Source organism: Astyanax mexicanus, chromosome 5 (genome assembly GCF_023375975.1).
Source record: "Astyanax mexicanus isolate ESR-SI-001 chromosome 5, AstMex3_surface, whole genome shotgun sequence".
In the NCBI taxonomy this organism is placed as follows: domain Eukaryota; kingdom Metazoa; phylum Chordata; class Actinopteri; order Characiformes; family Acestrorhamphidae; genus Astyanax; species Astyanax mexicanus.
In genome coordinates this window covers 1,706,622-1,731,496 of record NC_064412.1, presented here as the reverse complement: position 1 = coordinate 1,731,496, position 24,875 = coordinate 1,706,622, and the positions used below count along the sequence as shown (strand labels likewise).

The following is a 24,875-nucleotide window of genomic DNA, read 5'->3' as shown; positions in this document are numbered from 1 at the left end:
TTATTACAGTTTTATTTACTTAGCTTAGCTTTACTTAAATTAGTTAGCGGCGAGACCTGCTGAATTAGAAGTTCCTTATAGTGCCTCTTAAAATGCGCCTTATAATCTGGTGCACCTTATAGTGCCAAAAATATGGTATTTACCATTTCTGATGTACTTTACTAGAGACACTGTTTGGCACATTTACAGAAAGCGAACACACTTTCTGTCATATCATATGCCTCTGTTTACAAAACACGCAAGCAAGCAGCGAATTCTCCAAAAATACCTTACAATTAAATCTATTTGGCAACAACACACATCTAGTTTAATCAAAGAAGCGTTTCCAAAGCGTTCCTTTGGCTTTCAGTGTTATAGTTTCATTCCAAAATACTCTAAAGGGAAACCTTCACGCTTTTAATTATCATGAACGGTCCCTTTCATTCAGCATTTTAATGACAAAATAAAAAAAATTCTAATTCATAGAATCAGAGACTCAAAAAAAGATCTACAGTAAAACACACCTTCAGAAAAACTGATGCACCATGAAGGAAGTGTGGGATTGTGATGCTATTTGGAAGGAAGATAAAACCCTACACAATGTGAGTAGCGATACAGCTCATTGCTATCTTACACCCCGCCAACAGTGTATTATCACTCCTTCCTCCTGTGGTTTAAATAGCAGCAGAGCTTCTGAATATATCTACACTGATGGGCGTGGTGTTCTGGAAATGAGGTGTGTTCAGGTACATTTCTGGAGTTTTATCTTGTTTATCTTGGTAACAGAAAACACAGGAGCTCCACTGACTGAATACAACCTAGACAGACGCCAACAGTCAGACGTTCATCGCTATCTCGGTAACACAGGCGCTGTGCCGAGCCGAGCGTACACCCCCACTTATTACACACACATGAACACACAGCAGCACAAACCCAACTTTTACATCAACAATAAACAGAATAGTAAATAAAATAACATTGCTGTTCCCGTAAATGAGCTGCTGGAGCTCCTTCACAGCGTCAACCAGCAGCTCAGTTTCCTCTGCTGAGAAGAGTTTGTTGGACACGTCCAGGTAGCTGCACCGTTAAAATAGCAATCCACCAAAGTCAGAGCTCACCTGACTCTTAAGGGTTTATTTCACGTTATGCCCAAGATTAACCACACCCATGATTAATTAAGAGAAATAGTACAGTGCTTTTCTTTGTGTTTTGAGCTGCGCAAGGTGTACTTTTCCTGTCGTTACGATAGCAAAGGCACACCGACACGCCAGCCTATTTTGGAGTTATTATGGAACCTCTACAACTCTCTACATGCTGAGATGTTCTGCACACTGCTTCTGTATGTTTGGCTCAACAAATATTACCCATATATCAGTCTGAATTTATAATAATTTAAATTATATTAATAGTTTCTGGTCAATTCTATCTTTGTACCCTATCCACCCAATTAACTTCATGTAAATTGCCTTTAAATTAGAGCTAAATATATGAATATATGAACATTGAGTCGGCCCTGATTATATAATTTCAGCGTCAGTAGGTTTGTGGTAGACAGATAACATAATAATGGCCACATCAATGTCCAAATATTTATGTATTGCACCATTTATGACTGTAGATCAGATTAGAGCAGCAATAAAACTCTCCGTGACAAATCACTCAAAGAACAATAAACAAATAAACATCAAGTCGAACAAGAAAACTAGTTCTTAAATAAATACACTGTGATTGTAATGCTATTATCAGTGATTTTCTGAATGAAGGCCATTATTTCTGGTCCTCAATCAAAGCCTAGTTTAGCTAATCACTCTATAATCTAGTATTTATTAGACTTTATATGGATTAAGATAAGTGTTTTCTGTGCTTTTAGGCTTTTATTCAGGGCTAAAAAATAAAAAATATAAGCAAATTAATAGTGTAGAGCATTCTGTACCTCAAGCCAGCTCAGAGTTCCACTGAGTTTCCTGATGGTCCATGCTGACTCCACCTGTAAAACAATCACTCAATCAGTTCACCCTCAAATAACACACAATATACTAGTGCATCTCAAACTCATATATTATATAGATGTATTAAACACAGAGTGATCTATTTTAAGAGTTTATTTCTTTTATCGTTGATGATTATGAAGCTTACAGCCAATGAAATGCCAGAAATCAGTGTCTCAGAAAATTAGAATATTATATAATAAGAACAATTGGTACTTTTGGAGCAGTGTGGGCAGTGTGCCAAGTCCTGCTGGAAAATGAAATCCTTCATAAAATCTCCATAAAATTAGTTTTCAGCAGAGAGAAGTGTGAAGTGCTGTAAGATTTTGACTTTAGACTTGATAATAAAACACAGTGGATCAACACCAGCAGATGACAGACATGACTCTCCAAACCATCACTGATCATCAGTACATTTTACATTTCATTTGTAAAAAATCAAGGATCCAGAGTCTGGAGGAAGAGTGATGGTTTGGAGAGAAATGTCATCATCTGCTGGATTTCATTTTCCAGCAGGACTCACACACACACACACACACGCACACTGCCCACACTGCTCTAAAAGTACCAATTGGTCTTATTATATAATATTCTAATTTTCTGAGACGCTGATTTTTGGGTTTTTATTGGCTGTAAGCTTCATAATCATCAACGATAAAAGACTTATATAAACACTTAAAATAGATAAATCTGTGTTTAATACATCTATACGATATAATATGAGTTTCACATTTTCAACTGAATTACTGAAATACATTTCATAATAGTATAATAAATACATTCAACCAATCCACTAAACAGATCAAACAAACAGTATCTTATCATCACATAATGCTGTATTTAAAGAGCTGCCATTACACTCTTTATAATAAAGGTGCTAAAAAGTGTTCCACTCGGGATACTGTCTTAGTTATATATAAAACTGAGTTAAATTAAAGGGCTTTTCTAAATCTTTTCTTTAGAGAATTACAGATGAAGCGGTGAGGACTGTTTCCTGCTACAGGAAGAGTCACGTCTGGCTGACCCACATGGAAACAGCAGCTTTAGCTTTAGCCTTTAGCTCAGATAACATGATTAATAAGGACTGAGGCTCAGTTTCAGCAGAGAAAAGAATTAGAATTAGAATTAGAATTAATCTGATAGAATCTGATAGAACTGCAGTAATAAAGTTATTGATAAGATAAAGATAAAATATACTACAATAAACTATAGGAGTGTTTTAAAACTTTTACATTTTAGTGCTTCAGGGTTTTCGTCTCATTCAGGATCCATAAACTACATAAACTCTTCTTCTGTTACTAAGATTTCACATTCTTCCACAGAACAGGAACATTTTGAGGTGGAATCTGAGCAGTTTTCCATATTTTTTCCCCCAAAAGTAAAGAAAACTACAGCAGAACAGACGTCTAAGGAATGTTTAAAACTCGTCCGAGGGTTCGGGACCCGGTCCAGCGTATCTGTTTACAGTAGCAGCTCCCCAGGACTTTCCAGAGTTACAGCTCTGCTCCTCTATACGTTTAAACCGGTGATTTAAAGCTCAACGCAGTGAAGAAATAAAGCTATTTTTAAGCATGTGAAGAAATAAAGCTACTTTTTAAGCATGTGAAGAAATAAAGCTACTTTTTAAGCATGTGAAGAAATAAAGCTACTTTTTAGCATGTGAAGAAATAAAGCTACTTTTTAGCATGTGAAGAAATAAAGCTACTTTTTAGCATGTGAAGAAATAAAGCTACTTTTAAGCATGTGAAGAAATAAAGCTACTTTTAAGCATGTGAAGAAATAAAGCTACTTTTATAGCATGTGAAGAAATAAAGCTACTTTTAAGCATGTGAAGAAATAAAGCTACTTTTATAGCATGTGAAGAAATAAAGCTACTTTTAAGCATGTGAAGAAATAAAGCTACTTTTTAGCATGTGAAGAAATAAAGCTACTTTTATAGCATGTGAAGAAATAAAGCTACTTTTAAGCATGTGAAGAAATAAAGCTACTTTTTAGCATGTGAAGAAATAAAGCTACTTTTTAGCATGTGAAGAAATAAAGCTACTTTTAAGCATGTGAAGAAATAAAGCTACTTTTTAGCATGTGAAGAAATAAAGCTACTTTTAAGCATGTGAAGAAATAAAGCTACTTTTTAGCATGTGAAGAAATAAAGCTACTTTTTAGCATGTGAAGAAATAAAGCTACTTTTTAGCATGTGAAGAAATAAAGCTACTTTTTAGCATGTGAAGAAATAAAGCTACTTTTTAGCATGTGAAGAAATAAGGCTATTTTTAAGCATGTGAAGAAATAAAGCTACTTTTTAGCATGTGAAGAAATAAAGCTACTTTTAAGCATGTGAAGAAATAAAGCTACTTTTTAGCATGTGAAGAAATAAAGCTACTTTTTAGCATGTGAAGAAATAAAGCTACTTTTTAGCATGTGAAGAAATAAAGCTACTTTTAAGCATGTGAAGAAATAAAGCTACTTTTTAGCATGTGAAGAAATAAAGCTACTTTTTAGCATGTGAAGAAATAAAGCTACTTTTAAGCATGTGAAGAAATAAAGCTACTTTTTAGCATGTGAAGAAATAAAGCTACTTTTAAGCATGTGAAGAAATAAAGCTACTTTTTAGCATGTGAAGAAATAAAGCTACTTTTAAGCATGTGAAGAAATAAAGCTACTTTTAAGCATGTGAAGAAATAAAGCTACTTTTAAGCATGTGAAGAAATAAAGCTACTTTTTAGCATGTGAAGAAATAAAGCTACTTTTAAGCATGTGAAGAAATAAAGCTACTTTTTAAGCATGTGAAGAAATAAAGCTACTTTTAAGCATGTGAAGAAATAAAGCTACTTTTAAGCATGTGAAGAAATAAAGCTACTTTTTAGCATGTGAAGAAATAAAGCTACTTTTATAGCATGTGAAGAATAAAATAAAGCTACTTTTAAGCATGTGAAGAAATAAAGCTACTTTTAAGCATGTGAAGAAATAAAGCTACTTTTTAACATGTGAAGAAATAAAGCTACTTTTTAGCATGTGAAGAAATAAAGCTACTTTTATAGCATGTGAAGAATAAAATAAAGCTACTTTTAAGCATGTGAAGAAATAAAGCTACTTTTAAGCATGTGAAGAAATAAAGCTACTTTTTAACATGTGAAGAAATAAAGCTACTTTTTAGCATGGGAAGAAATAAAGCTACTTTTTAGCATGTGAAGAAATAAAGCTACTTTTTAGCATGTGAAGAAATAAAGCTACTTTTTAGCATGGGAAGAAATAAAGCTACTTTTTAGCATGTGAAGAAATAAAGCTACTTTTTAGCATGTGAAGAAATAAAGCTACTTTTAAGCATGTGAAGAAATAAAGCTACTTTTTAGCATGTGAAGAAATAAAGCTACTTTTTAGCATGTGAAGAAATAAAGCTACTTTTAAGCATGTGAAGAAATAAAGCTAATTTTTAGCATGTGAAGAAATAAAGCTACTTTTAAGCATGTGAAGAAATAAAGCTACTTTTAAGCATGTGAAGAAATAAAGCTACTTTTTAGCATGTGAAGAAATAAAGCTACTTTTAAGCATGTGAAGAAATAAAGCTACTTTTTAGCATGTGAAGAAATAAAGCTACTTTTTAGCATGTGAAGAATAAAATAAAGCTACTTTTAAGCATGTGAAGAAATAAAGCTACTTTTAAGCATGTGAAGAAATAAAGCTACCTTTTAGCATGTGAAGAAATAAAGCTACTTTTTAACATGTGAAGAAATAAAGCTACTTTTTAGCATGTGAAGAAATAAAGCTACTTTTTAGCATGTGATGAAATAAAGCTACTTTTTAGCATGTGAAGAAATAAAGCTACTTTTTAGCATGTGAAGTAATTAATCTACTTTTAAGCATGTGAAGAAATAAAGCTACTTTTTAGCATGTGAAGAAATAAAGCTACTTTTTAGCATGTGAAGAAATAAAGCTACTTTTTAGCATGTAAAGGAAAAGCTACTTTTTAGCATGTGAAGAAATAAAGCTACTTTTAAGCATGTGAAGAAATAAAGCTACTTTTTAAGCATGTGAAGAAATAAAGCTACTTTTAAGCATGTGAAGAAATAAAGCTACTTTTAAGCATGTGAAGAAATAAAGCTACTTTTTAAGCATGTGAAGAAATAAAGCTACTTTTTAGCATGTGAAGAAATAAAGCTACTTTTTTAGCATGTGAAGAAATAAAGCTACTTTTTAAGCATGTGAACAAATAAAGCTACTTTTTAGCATGTGAAGAAATAAAGCTACTTTTTTAGCATGTGAAGAAATAAAGCTACTTTTTAGCATGTGAAGAAATAAAGCTACTTTTTAGCATGTGAAGAAATAAAGCTACTTTTTTAGCATGTGAAGAAATAAAGCTACTTTTTAGCATGTGAAGAAATAAAGCTACTTTTTAGCATGTGAAGGAAAAGCTACTTTTTAGCATGTGAAGAAATAAAGCTACTTTTTAGCATGTGAAGAAATAAAGCTACTTTTTAGCATGTGAAGAAATAAAGCTACTTTTAAGCATGTGAAGAAATAAAGCTACTTTTTAAGCATGTGAAGAAATAAAGCTACTTTTTAGCATGTGAAGAAATAAGGCTATTTTTAAGCATGTGAAGAAATAAAGCTACTTTTAAGCATGTGAAGAAATAAAGCTACTTTTTAGCATGTGAAGAAATAAAGCTACTTTTTAGCATGTGAAGAAATAAAGCTACTTTTTAAGCATGTGAAGAAATAAAGCTACTTTTTAGCATGTGAAGAAATAAAGCTACTTTTTAGCATGTGAAGAAATAAAGCTACTTTTTAGCATGTGAAGAAATAAAGCTACTTTTAAGCATGTGAAGAAATAAAGCTACTTTTATAGCATGTGAAGAAATAAAGCTACTTTTAAGCATGTGAAGAAATAAAGCTACTTTTTAGCATGTGAAGAAATAAAGCTACTTTTTAGCATGTGAAGAAATAAAGCTACGTTTTAGCATTTGAAGAAATAAAGCTACGTTTTAGCATGTGAAGAAATAAAGCTACTTTTTAGCATGTGAAGAAATAAAGCTACTTTTTAGCATGTGAAGAAATAAAGCTACTTTTATAGCATGTGAAGAAATAAAGCTACTTTTAAGCATGTGAAGAAATAAAGCTACTTTTTAGCATGTGAAGAAATAAAGCTACGTTTTAGCATTTGAAGAAATAAAGCTACGTTTTAGCATGTGAAGAAATAAAGCTACGTTTTAGCATGTGAAGAAATAAAGCTACTTTTTAGCATGTGAAGAAATAAAGCTACTTTTTAGCATGTGAAGAATAAAATAAAGCTATTTTTACGGCTGGAATGTGCGGCAGCTTTTCAATAAGACAGACAGGAATATATTAAAGAGACTCTGGACGGGTTTAAAGCGAGTGGGGGAGGAACAGCAGTAGTGTTTTTTCTGTTTTTCTACGTTTCTGTGCTTCAGATTTAAAGAAAAGCTTTAAACTAAAGACTAAAGACAGACGTACGTTGTGTTCTCCTTCTGTAGTGCGAACGTCATACACATAGGCGAGGATGACGTCCACCAGGCCGAGCCAAACCTGGTGTCGGGTGGCTTTATCCAGCAGGTAGGAACGATTGGTGAATTTCCTCATCTGCTCTTTTTCATCGTCCGTGAAAATCACAGCTAAATCATAAAGAGAAAGAAAGAGAGAAGGAGAAATAGAAAAATAAATAGACTGTAATAATGCAGAGGCAGGATGCAAATGCAGATCGATTTTATTATGGTCCATATAAAAAACAAACAAATATACCATTAACACTAAGGGGCCAATTTTAATTCCAGCTGCTAGATTAAGGGCGTGTCGATGTGTCTTTGCTATCGCATTAACAGAAAAAGTGGGTTTACTGTAAAATAAACCAATCAGTGTGCAAGTTGTCATTCCCTTTAAGAGGCAGGTGAGCTCTGACTTTGGCGCATTAGTATCTTAACAGCGCAGTGCTTTTGCGTTTCTCAGCAGAGGAAACTGAGCTGCTGGTTGACGCTGTGAAGGAGCTCCAGCAGCTCATTTACGGGAACAGCAATGTTATTTTATTTACTATTCTGTTTATTGTTGATGTAAAAGTTGGGTTTGTGCTGCTGTGTGTTCATGTGTGTGTACATTTAACGAGCACTTGGACGTCTGACTGTTGTCAGGGTTTTAATCAGTCAGTGGCGCACCTTTATTTTCCACTTCCAGAATTTATAAAAACACACCAGAAATGCAACAGAACACACTTCACTTCCAGACCACCATGCCCATCAGTGTAGATTAATTCATAAACTCTGACACTATTTCAACAGCACCCGTGCAAGGCGTGAAATTAGATAGCAATGAGCATTGTGACACTCCTTGTGCAGGGTGTACGACAGGAAACTAAATGTGCTGATGTTCCTTTTTAAGACATATAAATAGAAAAATGTGCTTCTTTGTTTAACTAAAAGAGCGAGAGAGAAAGAGAAAGAGAGGGATCTTTGACAGAGCTGAGAAAAAGATATCTGAGAGAGAGAGACTGAAAGTAAGATATCAAGAGAGAAAAAGAGACAGAAATTTGAGAGAGAAATGTAAAAGTGAACGAGAGAGTTCTGAGGCGGAGTGATATCTAAAGAGTATCAGTGAGAAAGCAAAAATGAGAGCTCTAGAGACAGAGCAAGGTAGAGAGAAAGAGAGAGATCTGTGAGTTGAGAATGAGAGATTTGAAAGAGAAAGTGGCTGTAAGTAAGAGAGCAAGAGAAAGAGACAAAAGAGAGAAAAATAATTGAGAGAGAGAAATGTGAAAGTGAACCAAAGAGCACTAGAGAGAGAGAGAGAGATCTGGGAGTGATATCTAGAGAGAGACTGCGTGCAAAAGTGAGAGCAAAAGTGAGAGCTCTAGAGAAAAAGAGAGAGATGAGTAAGAAAGTGACAGTGACCAAGAGAGAGAAAACAGAGAGCAAAAGAGAGAGAAATGTGAGAGTGAATGAGAGAGCACGAGAGAGAGATCCGAGACAGAGCGATACATTACGTAAGAGGGTGAGAAAGCAAAAATGAGAGAGAGACAGAGAGATTTGTGAGAGTTGAGAAAAAGAGATCTAAAAGAGAAACGAGTAAGAGAGAGACAGAAGAGAAAAAGGGAACAGAGAGAGAGAAATGTGAGAGTGAAACAGAGAGTGAGACAGAGTGATTTCACAAGAAAAAGCATGCAAGAGGGTGAGAAAGTAAAAGTGAGAGCCCTAGAGATTGACATAAAGAAAGAAAGATGAGTAAGAAAGTGACAGTGAGCAAGAGACAGAAAACTGAGAGCATAAAAGAAAGAGAAACAGAGGAAAGAGATTTGAGAGAGAGAAAAGTAAAAGTGTGAACGAGAGAGCATGAGACAGAGAGATCCGAGAGAGAGTGATACCTAGAGAGTGACACTGAGTGAGAGTGAGAAAGATCTGAGGAAAACATAAAAGAGAGGAAAGAGATCTAAGAGTTAAAGATATAGAGACTGAAAAAGAGCGCGAGAGCATGACAGGAACAGAAGGCAGAGAGATCTGTGACAGAGTTGAGCCAGAAAAATCTGTGCGAAAGAGTGATATCTAGAGAGTGACAGCAAGCGAGAGTGCGAAAGAGTAAAAACAAAACAGAAAGGTCTCAAGATATAGACAGCAAGGAAGAGAATAAGGTGAGAGCGAGCGAGAAAGAGAATAGAGACAGACTGACGAGAAAAAGAGATGGGACAGAACGCGAGAGTGAACCAGAGAGAGCGAGAGTGTGAGACAAAAAAATCTGAGGAAAAGAGAGATATCAAGAGAACAGAGATATCAGAGCAAGAAAATCTAGAGACATGACAGAGAGAAAGATACAGAGACTGACAGAGAGAGCGCGAGAGCATGAGAGGAAGAGAAAAGAGAGAGGGATAAGTGACTTGAGTGAGTTGAGAAACGAAGATTTGAGTGTGAGCTAGAGACTGACAGTGAGCAAGAGAGAGAAAGAGGAACAGAAGAGAGAAAATTAATAGAGATTTGAGAGAGAACACAAGAGTGAAACAGAGAGAGGAAGCGAGAGACACAGAAAGATCTGCGCGAAAGCAAGATATCTAGAAAGTGACAGTGAGCGAGAGTGTGAGAGAGTTCAAAACAAGAGAGGATGATCTTAAGATTGACAGCAAGGAAGAGAATAAGAGAGTGAGCAAAAAAGAAAAAGAGAGAGATGTTGAGGCTGACAGTGAGTGAGAGTGTGCGCGAGAGCATGAGAATGAGAAAGTAGAGGAGAGATTCTGGTCAACTCAGGTCATACTGCAAATGAATTCCAGTACAGTGTGGAATGTGAGAGGATTTTTACACACACACACACACACACACACACACACACACACACACACACACACACACACACACACACAAAAACACTCTCACCGACACACAGACACGCGCACACACACACAAAAACACACACACAGAAACACACACACACACACACACAGAAACACACACACACACACACACAGAAACACACACACCGACACACAGACACGCGCACAGAAACACACACACACACACACACACACAAACACACACTCACTGACACACAGACACGCGCACACACACACACACACACAAAAACACACACACAGAAACACACACACACACACACACACACACACACACAGAAACACACACACTGACACACAGACACGCGCACACACACAAAAACACACACACACACACACACACACACACACACAGAAACACACACACAGAAACACACACACACACACACACACAGAAACACACACACACACACACAAACACACAAACACAAACACACTCACTGACACACAGACACGCGCACAGAAACACACACACAGAAACACACACACACAGAAACACACACACAGACACAGAAACACACACACACACAAACACACACACACACACAGAAACACACACACACACACACAAACACACACACACACACAGAAACACACACACACACACAGAAACACACACACACACACAGAAACACACACACACACACACACACACAGAAACACACACACAAACACTCTCACCGACACACAGACACGCGCACACACACACACACAAACACACACACAGAAACACACAAACACAAACACACTCACTGACACACAGACACGCGCACAGAAACACACACAAACACACACACACAAACACACAAACACAAACACACTCACTGACACACAGACACGCGCACAGAAACACACACACAGAAACACACACACACACACAGAAACACACACACACAAACACACACTCACACAGAAACACACACACAGAAACACACACACACACACAGAAACACACACACACACACAGAAACACACACACACAAACACACACTCACACAGAAACACACACACACAGAAACACACACACACACAGAAACACACACACACACACACACACACACACAAACACACACACACACACAGAAACACACACACACACACAGAAACACACACACACACACACACACACACAGAAACACACACACACAAACACACACACAAACACACACACAGAAACACACACACACAGAAACACACACACAGACACGCACATGCGCACACACACACACACACAAAAACACACACACAGACACGCACATGCGCACACACACACACACACTCACCGACACAAGTAAAAAACACACACACACGGACACGACACACCCCAACAAACACACAGACACAACACACACACACTCACACACTGACATACTCTGACCAACACACTCACTGACTGACACACAAACAAAGACACGAGAGAGAGAGAGTGAGAGAGAGAGAGAGAGAGAGAGAGAGAGAGAGAGAGAGAGAGAGAGAGAGCAGTTTAAAGTGCAGCTGAAAGTGATCCTCTCTCTGCTGGCAGTAAAGAAGAGAGAGCCCCCAATACAGAGCCCCTGATGTGCACACACACTCTTACACACACACACACACTCTTACACACACACACTCTTACACAGACTCTTACACACACTCTTAAACACACACTCTTACACACGCACACTCTTTTACACACGTGTTTTGAATGAGGCTGCTGGCTGCAGAAGGATCTTGGCTCGGTGAAGAGCTGCTGGATTCCTGCAACATGACGACAGGCTCTCTCGCGCTCCGGTTCTCTCGTGTACTCTCGCGCTTTCAGTGCAGCTGTAATTTACTCTGGGAGCACTGGGGACGCAGGACACTGGAGACACAGACGTCTCCACCGCTTTATAAAAGCATAGAGTTTAAATAGCAGGTCGAGACACACACCTGCTCAAATAATCCGTAATAAATCAATAAAAATTAATCTAGGAAACCTGTCTGGTTTAAACAGCAGCAGAGCTTCTGAATATATCTACACTGATGGGCGTGGTGTTCTGGAAATGAGGTGTGTTCAGGTACATTTCTGGAGTTTTATCTTGTTTATCTTGGTAACAGAAAACACAGGAGCTCCACTGACTGAATACAACCTAGACAGACGCCAACAGTCAGACGTTCATCGCTATCTCGGTAACACAGGCGCTGTGCTGAGCCGAGCGTACACCCCCACTTATTACACACACATGAACACACAGCAGCACAAACCCAACTTTTACATCAACAATAAACAGAATAGTAAATAAAATAACATTGCTGTTCCCGTAAATGAGCTGCTGGAGCTCCTTCACAGCGTCAACCAGCAGCTCAGTTTCCTCTGCTGAGAAGAGTTTGTTGAACACGTCCAGGTAGCTGCACCGTTAAAATAGCAATCCACCAAAGTCAGAGCTCACCTGACACAGAGACACTCTAATTGGTTTATTTTACATTACGTCCAAAATTAACCACACCCATGATTAATTAAGAGAATTAGTACATGACTTTTGTGTGCTTTGAGCTGAGCAAGGTGTACTTTTCCAGTCGTTACGATAGCAAAGACACATAGACACGCTCTTAATCAAGCTGCATTGTGTATACGATAAACGGCTCATCTATAGATCAATAAAATAGTGTCTATTGTTTAAGGTAACATCCATTGTCAAACGTCTTGGGTAAATAAATTCAAAATAAAATGTACAATATTCCCAATATACTGTCATTTTTTTATTAAACCTAAGAAAATCAGATTGTAATTTTATTAGACTGTCTGGTTGCTGACTGTCATTTTCCTAAAAATAAGAATTAAACAGTACTTTGGTTTATCTAAAAGCTCTAACAGGGTTAATCAATGTAATTAATAAGTTATTTTTAGAGTTTATACTCAGTTTTCTGAGTAATATCTAGAACTGATAGTACTGAGTGTTCTACTGGTCAAACATCTGACTGATAGAAGCAGAATTTATAAGGTTAGATTTCAAAGTCCATGGTTAAAGGCTGTTAAATCACAGTGCTGCAGTTATATAATAAATACACTACTGTTTGCTGAGCTTGTGTTCTTGTTTTTATTGTTATCTGTATTCTTATTTTAATCTCAGCACAGTAAAGTTTATAACAAAAGTTTATACTGTTATATATGTTTATATTGTAGTTTATAATATTATCCTGCTGAAACTGTATTTGCACAATCACAAATATGATTTAAACAGGATTCAGCAGTACTGATTTCTATACTCCAATAAGAAATTGGATTACATTACATTACATTACATTACATTACATTTGGCAGACGCTTTTGTCCAAAGCGACTTACAATAGTCAAGTACAATGTAAAATAAGTTTAAAGGTAAAACATCTTTGGATAGGGATAAAAGGAGGTGAAAGGGGAATAATAGGATAGAGGAGTGAAGGAGGGGAAGAAGGAAATGAGGTTAGAAGTAGTAGTGTGTTAGAGGTGTTAGGAGAGTAAGTGCTCTTTGAAGAGCTCTGTCTTCAGGAGTTTATTAAAGATAGTGAGAGATTCTCCTGATCTGGTAGTAGAAGGTAGTTAGTTAGAGGTGTTAGGAGAGTAAGTGCTCTTTGAAGAGCTCTGTCTTCAGGAGTTTCTTAAAGATAGTGAGAGATTCTCCTGATCTGGTAGTAGAAGGTAGTTAGTTAGAGGTGTTAGGAGAGTAAGTGCTCTTTGAAGAGCTCTGTCTTCAGGAGTTTATTAAAGATAGTGAGAGATTCTCCTGATCTGGTAGTAGAAGGTAGTTAGTTAGAGGTGTTAGGAGAGTAAGAGCTCTTTGAAGAGCTCTGTCTTCAGGAGTTTATTAAAGATAGTGAGAGATTCTCCTGATCTGGTAGTAGAAGGTAGTTAGTTCCACCATTGGGGAACTCTGTATGAGAACAGTCTGGATTGCTTTGTGTGAGTGTTTGTTTGGTAAAGCGAGGCGACGTTCATTGGAGGAGCGCAGCGGCCGGGAGGTAGCGTAAGTCTTCAGGAGTGAGTGCAGGTAGGAAGGAGCTGTTCTGTATCACCTTGTAGGCGATAGTAAGAGCTTTGAATTTGATGCGAGCATCAACTGGTAGCCAGTGGAGCTCAATGAGCAGCGGGGTGACATGTGCCCGTTTTGGCTGGTTGAAGATCAGACGTGCTGCTGCATTCTGGATCATTTGGGGTGGTTTTACTACGCAGGCCGGGAGGCCAGTTAGCAGGGCATTGCAGTAGTCGAGGCGTGAGATGACGACCGCTTGCACCAGGAGTTGGGTGGCCTGTTGCGTCAAGAACGGTCTAATTTTTCGGATGTTATAGAGCGCAAAGCGGCAGGACCGAGCAACTGAGGCCACATGGTGCGTGAAGGAGAGTTGGTCATCAACCAGAACACCCAGGTTCCTAGCAACCTTTGTCGGTGAGAGAGAGAGAGAGTCGATGCTTATAGAGAAGTGCTGGTATAACCAGAAGTTCAGTCTTTGAGAGATTTAATTGAAGGTGATGCTCCTTCATCCATGAGGATATGTCAGAGAGACACTGCGAAATCCGTGCAGAGATTGAGTGATCTTCAGGTGAGAACGACAGGTATAGCTGGGTGTCATCAGCAAAGCAATGGTAGGAAAATCCGTGTGAGCGGACAACCTGACCAAGAGAGGCAGTGTATATGGAGAAGAGAAGGGGACCCAGTACCGAACCCTGGGGAACCCCAGTGGATAAGGAGCGGGCTGAGGACAGCTGTCCTTGCCACGACACCTTGAACGAGCGCCCAGTGAGGTATGATCTGAACCATGACAGCACATTGTCTGCGATCCCCATGTTTGAGAGTTTGAGAGTATAGTTAGGAGTATAGTTAGGATTAAAATGCGAGAAATCGGGCCAGACCAAAAAAATGCACACACATTTTATGTGATTAGAATCAAAGAACATGACATACAGTACAGGCCAAAAGTTTGGACACATCTTCTCTTTTTCAATGCGTTTTCTTTATTTTCATGACTATTTACATTGTAGATTCTCACTGAAGCATCAAAACTATGAATGAACACATGTGGAGTTTTATGTACTTAATAAAAAATGAGCTGAACCTCCACAGTCACCGGACCTGAACCCAATCCAGATGGTTTGGGTTGAGCTGGAGCACAGAGTGAAGAAGGCAAAGGAGCAACAAGTGCTAATAAACACCTCTGGGAACTCCTTCCTTCCTTCAAGACTGCTGGAAAACTTTTCAGTTCAGGTGGCCACCTCTTAAATGAAGCTCATTGAGAGAATGATGCCAAGAGTGTGCAAAGCAGTAATCAGAGCAAAGGGAGGCTATTTTGAAGAAACTAGAATATAAAACATGTTTTTTTTTTGTTATTTCACCTTTTTTTTTTTGTTAAGTACATAAAACTCCACATGTTCATTCATAGTTTTGATGCTTCAGTGAGAATCTACAATGTAAATATCAGTCATGATCAGTGACGATACCCACCCTTACTGATGAGCTCAGCTCCACTCTGAACTCATTTAAATCTCTCTAGATTCTGACTTTAATTCTGAAGAATGAAACCGAAACTTCACGTGAAGCGCTGCTCTGCTCTATAGTGCAAGAATATCACTTACAAACAGCAAACCATTCAAACAGATGTCAGCTATGGGTCAAATAAAAAATATTTACAGTGTGGACTGTAGGGGTGGGCGATATGGCCCTAAAATAATATCACGATATTTCATGGTATTATCGCGATAACGATACTCCTGGCGATTTGACAAAAAAATAAAAAATGCACTACTGGAACAAAACAAAACTTACATTTTATTACTGTATACGATATGATACAGCACACCCCTAACTGAGATATAAAAAAATACAACATTTTTAGCAGATTTCTAACAGAAGCCAATTATCCAGGATATCATGATACTAATAATAATGAACTCCAAATATCTCCATATATCCAGGATTAAAGTAAAATAAATGATATCTTGGACAAATATAATCTGTATCTAGTAGATATATAATTGTAAATAAGAAATGTGTGATTTTTTCTTTTGCTTACACAGCAAAAAAGTACGACCCTGCTGTGATATTTAGGGGTGAGTGTTATGGCACGATATTTCAGGGTAAAATATCGTTCACGATATTCAAAAATGTTAGCGATATTATCGCGTACGATATGATATGGCGATACACCCTTAGTGAACAGCCTAAAATGAAGATCAGATTTAGTAAGAAAATTAGATTTGGGCCACTTTTAGCTTCTGTGTGAATGTAGTAATATTACCACACTGCAGGTAAAGGTAAAGGTGTCATACTGTAGCTTTAAGAGTGAGTTAATCACGTAATCTACATTAATGCATGTTTAATCGCAGGGATTAGCGGCCGCAGTGGCAGCGCTAGCAGGTCTTGGCCGGCGTTCAGCGGGTAAATACGCCGCTGTTTGTTTACTCGCTGGCAGACGCAGCAAAAACAACAGCGGAGCCTGAACCCCTGCCAACATAACCACAGCAACAGTCGATAAGTCAGGGAGAATCTGATAATAATGAATGTGCACATGTGGAATTTTCACATTTCCTCAACCCTCCCCGACTCCCAGCCTGAGAGAAAGCTGGAGAAGCTTTATTTACAGAGCTTTAAACAATAGCTGTGATAAACAATAAACAACGGCTGAAACACTCGAACTATTACAGAGCACCAGGATAGAAAATCCCGCTAAATACAGGGTTCATACAGGTTTTAACCCAAAAAAATTCCATTATTTTTCCATGACTTTTCCATGCTTTCAAGGCTAATTTTCAGACATGGACAATAAAACCAAAAATCAACTAAAACTATGATTAAAATTGATTATATTAGGCCTAAAATTAATTTGACACACTATCTTTAATAATAACATTTGTGTCAGACCCTGAGAACTCCATTGTGTAGAGTTAAATTGTACTGAATACTGAATTAACTCTGAGCTGATGTTTTTTTTTTTTTTTAGCTCAAAATAGATTTTTTTCCATCGATAAACTAAAACAAAAAGATCTGTAGACCAAATTTCCATTTGTTTTTTTTCCAAAACTTATCCAGGCCTGGAAATAGCTTTTTTCAAATTCCCTGACATTTCCAGATTTTACATGACTGTACGAACCCTGTAAATACACACCTGTCAACAACAATAAACATTATTTTGCATTATTCAACATTGTGTTTGTTTAAAAGTCTTATATTGTTGTAGTCTACGCTTCTTAACAGTGACCTGCAGTCTGTAGCAACTAGTAAAAATAAATATTCAGAAAAACGAGTCGATTAGAAAAGGCACCGTGTCTACATCAACCCGTGAATTAGTATTCATGGCCCCGCCCCCCTCAGCTCGGGACATCCCACAGGCGAAGCTGAAGCCGGGTGGCGACGCCGTCTCGTCAGATAGGAGCTAAAAGCGCTAGGAACAGCATGCAGTTCATTCCTGTGTTATTTGTGCAAATAACACATCAGTGTTTATATACTTTACCCAGTAATTCAGAGCTAAGAAACAAATGGTTAGAATTAGTCTATGGAGGAAAAACACCACCAGCCAAGTACAATTGAGATAGATAGGTGTTTAGATGTTTACAACAGTTCTGTTTACACTAGTGGGTTTTTACTTTCTGGACCTGGACTCTACCCACCTCTGTGTGTTTAAATAGGATCTCCGGTGGATTTGGTGTTTTTTTACAGGGACTCAAAGACTAGGTCAGTGGCTGAACTGCACTTAGCAGGGCATTATTACACATGTTATAAAGTAACATATGACATTGCAAAGACTGTTTTTAGTGCAAAAATGTATTTTTATTTTAAAACTTATGTTCATCTTGCTGCCTCGCAGTGCTGTTAGCCAATCAGAGGCGATTTATATGTTTGCATGAATGAATATTCATGAGCAAGAGCAGAACTCCTTTCGTTTCTCTCCGTCCACTCCTACACCGGACTAAAGCAGTATTATACTGGATCACCGGAGCACTTTGCAGCTCACATGACATTCATTTATAATAGAGACACAACTAGACATTTAAAATAAAAAAAATATGGAATGAGATCTTTAAGCTGTTTAAAATTGAGAAGCAACTGCAAAGGGGGATAAAGCATCCCCAAACCTTCGACAGGCAGTGAACACATCAGCTTTTCAGCACAGCTTCTTAATACACACACACACACACACACACACACAAGGTTAATTATCTGCAGCACTTCTGCATATTATTTTACGACTGTTGGCTGAGATTCTGGACCCTGTTTTACAGTTACAGAATAAACCTGACGCTGGAAGCTGTGCTGAAATGTTCTGCTGTTCTCAGGTCTTTCCCTCTGTACTTACATTTTATTACCTTATATAGATGGATGTGGGACCTTGGAAATGGATGTGGTCCATATTGTAATGATGTAGAACCTGCAGAACCCAGAACAACCCCTGACATAAACCTTTTATTCAGTATAAAAAGTACCAGGCAAACATTCTCCCCACTCTACAGTCGTCACGATACCAAGAATTTAGCTGTAGCATCACGATTCTCAAAACTGAAACAATACTTTTTTACTTCTTATTCTTGTTAACTTAAAACTCTTTATCATGTCTCGTTCTCGTGAACCAAATATTGTATCTCATTCTTGTCGACTTAAAGGGGACATGAAACATTTCAGTTTGTACAAGTTTTCTAAGGGATTAAATATAATGGAATTTATTTGGGGGGGTTGGTTGGAGACCGGCAGGTATAAACAGTCCTGCAGCCCAGAGAGGAACGAGTGTGTGGTCACTGTGAGAGCGGTGAGGTCGAGACAGAACTGCACTTCCTCCTGCACTGTACAAAATATAACCTTATTAGAAATAATTTCACCCAAAAACTTAGAAATACCCACCCAAACCTAAAAACCCTGAGCGAATGTGAATTGGTGAAGATAAAACAGCACCTCTTGCTGCCAAATATGTGGCAACTTGTCACCGCCTGAAGGACAGTGAGTAACTCCACTGTTAATAACTGTTAATATTATTATACTTGATCATTATAATCACTATAATTATTATTGTTGTTTTTACTTTTGTCATCATTGTTATTATTATTATTGTGATTTTTTTAAATATATATTTTTATTTTAATTAATTGATGTTTATGTTAACATTTTCATCGTTGTTTCACTATAGGTTCGGTTTTGATATTTGTGTGCTTTGGCAACATTGTTTTTTCAAAACAGTCATGCTATTAAAGCCAATTTGAATTGAATTGAATTGAGTCCATGTACATAACTAGCGTAAAAGAGCTTGTTGTTTGTGGAGATTATGGATGAAGACAAAGCTAAACTAGGCTAACGTGGAGCATTTACTCAGAGATCTTTCCTGTATAAACCTGAGCAGAATGTTTTAGATGCTTTTCTGAGAGAGAGACGTTTTGGGGTGTCTATTCTCTCTTTACATGAAGTCCGTGCAGAAACCCTGCAGCCCGTCAACAGCAGGTAACTTAACCTACTGTCATCCAGTTAACCAGGTAGTTTATATAACTTACATTTAGCTATTTAACATGTAAAGTCCAGAGTTCATTAAGACTGAATGAAACGAACATGATTTAAGTGGATATTGAAACATCCAGGCGCTGTTTGGTTGATAAACTGTTCAGTTTAGAAGTTAGAAAGCTTACTGGGTACTTAGCTTCATCTAGTTAGCGTTAGCTAGTTAGCTAGCGTTGGGTAGCTATGGTAAGATAGCTAGCTAAGTAGCTAACGCTAGCTATGTTATCTTTTAACTGTCAGCTTATCTAGACTTTCCTCCAGTCGGGAATTATTGTGAATTATACTAAATACTTGAAGTGTTTCATGTCCCCTTTAATGTTGTGTCTTGTCTCGTCTCTTGATGAGGAGTGTCTCGCAACACCCCTATTGGATACCAACCAACTATAATTAGCATAAGAGGAATTGGATACCAACCAACTCTAATTAGCATAAGAGGAATTCTATCCTTACCAGCGACTACAGCTTCATTTTTTTAAAGGTTTATTCTGCAGATTTAATCTCAAGCATCACGATACTGTGATGTTATACTTCATCATATCACCCAGTTCTGTGTGTGTGTGGTGCTGGTTTAGAGAGAGAGACGCGAGAGTGTTTCGATTGCGAGAGTGTTGTGTGTGTGTGAGTGTGTGTGGTGCTGGTTTAGAGAAAGAGAAGCGCTAGTGTTTATATTGCGAGAGTGTTGTGTGTGTGTGAGTGTGTGTGGTGCTGGCTCAGAGAGAGAAGCGAGAGTGTTTCGATTGCGAGAGTGTTGTGTGTGTGTGAGTGTGTGTGGTGCTGGTTTAGAGAAAGAGAAGCGCGAGTGTTTATATTGCGAGAGTGTTGTGTGTGTGTGAGTGTGTGTGGTGCTGGCTCAGAGAGAGACGCGAGAGTGTTTCGATTGCGAGAGTGTTGTGTGTGTGGTGCTGGTTTAGAGAAAGAGAAGCGCGAGTGTTTATATTGCGAGAGTGTTGTGTGTGTGTGAGTGTGTGTGGTGCTGGCTCAGAGAGAGACGCGAGAGTGTTTCGATTGCGAGAGTGTTGTGTGTGTGTGAGTGTGTGTGGTGCTGGTTTAGAGAAAGAGAAGCGCGAGTGTTTATATTGCGAGAGTGTTGTGTGAGTGTGTGTGGTGCTGGCTCAGAGAGAGAAGCGAGAGTGTTTAGATGGTCCGAGTGTTTTATGTGTGGTGCTGGTTTAGAGAGAGAGAAGCGCGAGTGTTTAGATGGCACGAGTGTTTTGTGTGTGTGTGTGTGTGGTGTTGGTTTAGAGAGAGAGAAGCGCGAGTGTTTAGATGGCACGAGTGTTTTGTGTGTGTGTGTGTGGTGTTGGTTTAGAGAGAGAGAAGCGCGAGTGTTTAGATGGCGCGAGTGTTTTGTGTGTGTGTGGTCCTGGTTCAGAGAGAGAGAAGCGCAAGTGTTTAGATTGCGAGAGTGTTTGGTGTGAGTGTGTGCGTGTGTGTGTGTGGTGCTGGTTCAGGGAGAGAGCAGCGTGCGAGTGTTTAGATGGCGTGAGTGTTTTGTGTGTGGTGGTGGTTTAAAGAGAGAGAAGCGAGAGAGTGTTTAGATTGCGAGAGTGTTTTGTGTGTATGTGTCTGTTTGTGGTGCTGGTTTAGAGAGAGATGCGAGAGTGTGTAGATAGCGCGAGTGTTTTGTGTGTGTTTGTGTGTGTGTGGTGCTAGTTTATAGAGAGAGAAGCGAGAGAGTGTTTAGATTGCGAGAGTGTTTTGTGTGTATGTGTGTGTGTGTGGTGCTGGTTTAGAGAGAGAGCAGCGTGCGAGTGTTTAGATGGCGCGAGTGTTTTGTGTGTGTGTGTGGTGCTGGTTCAGAGAGAGAGAAGCGCGAGTGTTGCGAGAGTGTTTTGTGTGTGTGTGTGTGTGGTGCTGGTTCAGAGAGAGAAAAGCGAGAGTGTTTAGATTGCGAGAGTGTTGTGTGTGTGTGAGTGTGTGTGGAGCTGGTTCAGAGAGAGAGAAGCGCGAGTGTTTAGATGGCGCGAGTGTTTTGTCTCTCTCTCGGCGGAGTGTATCAGAGCGACGTGCTGCTGACTGATGTCTGTGAGCAGGAGACTGACAGCTGCTCTGGTGGCGCAGAGGCTCCTCTCACACATCTAAAACAAGCCTCTCTCGCACGTCTCCCTCGCTCTCGCGCTCTCTCGATAGCGCTATCTATTCCATCTTAATCCTCTCGCTCCTCGGCTTCCTCTGCGCTGCCAGACGCTCGCAGTGAGCAGGCGTTTGTCGGCGGGTCGCGGTGCTTTGCCAAATTAACAGCCGGCTAACGGCGGAGAAAGAGCATCATCTCAACACTTTCACCATTACTCTCACCATCCCCCCCCCTCACACACACACTCACTCACACACTCACACACACACTCACACACGCACGCACGCACGCACACACACACACACACACTCTAGAGTCAAGGATCCGTGCATCACGGCTTTAAATGTGTCAGATAAACTCATCGATTTTAAATGCCAGTGACAGCAGGAGAGAGAGAGAGAGAGAGAGAGAGAGAGAGAGAGAGAGAGAGATACAGAATGAGAAAGAGACACACAGAGAGAGACAGAGACAGAATGAGAGTGAGAGAGCAACAGAGAGACACAAAGAGAGAGAGAGAGAATGAGAGAGAGACAGATACAGAATGAGAGAGAGAGGGAGAGAGACACAGCTGTACAAAACTACAAGCTCTTTTACCCTTTATTATAAATCATATGTTTTTTTTTTTTTCTTATAATAATTAATTTAATTGTTTACTTAAACTTGTGCTCAAATTTACCTGTACAGTTATCTTATGTTATATTTTGTCAGGAAAATCTATATATATTTGTTAATCACAGTTTTGGCAATACAAATGTGAATATTTGTCATGCTAATAAAGCAACTTTGAATTGAATTGATAGAGAGAGAGAGATACAGAATGAGAGAGAGAGAGAGAGAGAGAGACACAAAGAGAGAGAGAAAGAGAGAGACAGAAACAGAATGAGAGTGAGAGAATGACAGAGAGCGAGAGAGAGAGAGAGAGACGGCGAAAGCAGATTGTGTAAGGGTGTATGTGCGTGTGTATTTACAGAAAAAAATGAAGAGAGCACTTCAGTTTCTGAATCAGTTTCTCTGATTTTGCTATTTATAGGTTTATGTTTGTGTAAAATAAACATTGTTGTTTTATTCTATAAACTACAGACAACATTTCTCCCAAATTCCAAATAAAAATATTCTCATTTAGAGCATTTATTTACAGAAAATGAGAAATGACTGAAATAACAAAAAAGATGCAGAACTTTCAGACCTCAAATAATACAAAGAAAACAAGTTCATATTCATAAAGTTTTAAGAGTTCAGAAATAATCAATATTTGGTGGAATAACCCTGGTTGTTTTTTAATCACATTTTATTTCATGCATCTTGGCATCATGTTCTCCTCCACCAGTCTTACACACTGCTTTTGGATAACTTTATGCTGCTTTACTCCTGGTGTAAAAATTCAAGCAGTTCAGTTTGGTGGTTTGATGGTTTGTGATCATCCATCTTCCTCTTGATTATATTCCAGAGGTTTTTAATTTGGTAAAATCAAAGAAACTCATCATTTTTAAGTGCTCTCTTATTTTTTTCCAGTGCTATATATATATATATATATATATATATATATATGTGTGTGTGTGTGTTCTTCTCACTGATTATAATATCTAAATGAATCACATGGTAGGTACAGCTCTCTCTCTCTGTGTAATAAGTGACTCAGTGTTTGATGGTGATCACGGTGGTGGTGTAGTGGTGATAGTGGTGATAGTGGTGGTGGTGCGAGCGGCACGACTCGGCCCACGTCTCCCGGTGAGTCAGCTGTGAGACTGTAACACCAGCTGACCACAGAGCCTGACCTCCTACTGCTGCACCCGCCTGATAAATCCATCTGTCTGTACTGATTACGCTGATTTAGAGATGTGGAGACGCCGGGCTGAGATCACCATCAGTTCTCAGCACAGTGACGCCACCTGCTGTTCAGTACCGGTATCATCACACACTACTGACAAGTGCTGAAAAACTGGCTTTGATTTATAGTTCTTACAGAAATACACCTTTTTACTGTTTACTACGTAATTCCATAGACCAGGAGTATTTAATCAGAATTCAGTTTAATCTGCAATGTAGAAAATACATTAAATAAAGACATAAAAAAACATAAAAATATAACATAAAAATAAAAAACATAAAAATAAAACATAAAATAAACATAAAAAAACATAAAAAACATAAAAATATAACATAAAAATAAAAAACATAAAAATAAAACATAAAAAAAACATAAAAAAACATAAAAAACATAAAAATATAACATAAAAAAACAAAAATAAAACAAAAAAACATAAAATCATAAAAAACATTAAAAAATAACATAAAAATAAAAAACATAAAAAAACATAAAAAAAACATAAAAATAAAACATAAAAAACACTGAATGAGATCAAGTTGCACAAATTTGTATCTCCTTTATTTTTATCTTTTGACATATAGTTGCAACCAGAAGTTTAAATACACTATACAAAAAAACACATACCCTAGTGGAAAAAAAGTAGCTACTATTATGCACTTTAGTGCACTAAAGTGTTTTCTTGTAGCCACATTATCAATCACTATATTTAAAGAGTGCTAAAATGGAACAACTGTTTTTTACGTATATTATATTATACTTTAAATTAGTATAAAATAGTAGAAAAGTTTTACTTAAATTGTGCTTAAAAAGTGCTCTTAACTGTACTAAAATGGAACTATTTTAAATATTAAATATTTAATTTACATATAAACATATAAACTACTTCATGTATGTAACCACATATTTTAAATATGTTTACAGTAAAATTATAATATATTTAATTATTAGAGTATTACTACTGTATCACTTTTTATTTATTATACACCAGGTATATTAGATTATAAATGTACTAAGAATTGATGTTAAATATATATGTGATCTATATTTACATTAGAGTACAAATATGCTTTGTGTATTTTGTAAGTAGCAAACTTTTTAGTATAATTGATTTACGTATAAAAATATATTTTAATATATTGTACTACAATTTTTAGCGAGTTACAAATGTACTTTAATTTTTTCAAATGTAGTAATTTAATTTACTTTC

The 24,875-nt window shown here is 37.8% G+C and overlaps 1 protein-coding gene across 1 annotated transcript in view; it reads right to left on the bottom strand.

Annotated features, from left to right (window-relative positions):
* shq1 (SHQ1, H/ACA ribonucleoprotein assembly factor) overlaps positions 1-24,875 on the bottom strand; it is a 117,718-nt gene that overhangs the window by 68,486 nt on the left and 24,357 nt on the right. The window contains exons 8-9 of the mRNA XM_022662737.2: positions 7,437-7,594; positions 1,913-1,966 (exon numbers count right to left, since the gene is read on the bottom strand). Of these exons, the coding sequence (XP_022518458.2) occupies positions 1,913-1,966; positions 7,437-7,594 (212 nt within the window). The remainder of the gene's footprint in view (positions 1-1,912; positions 1,967-7,436; positions 7,595-24,875) is intronic.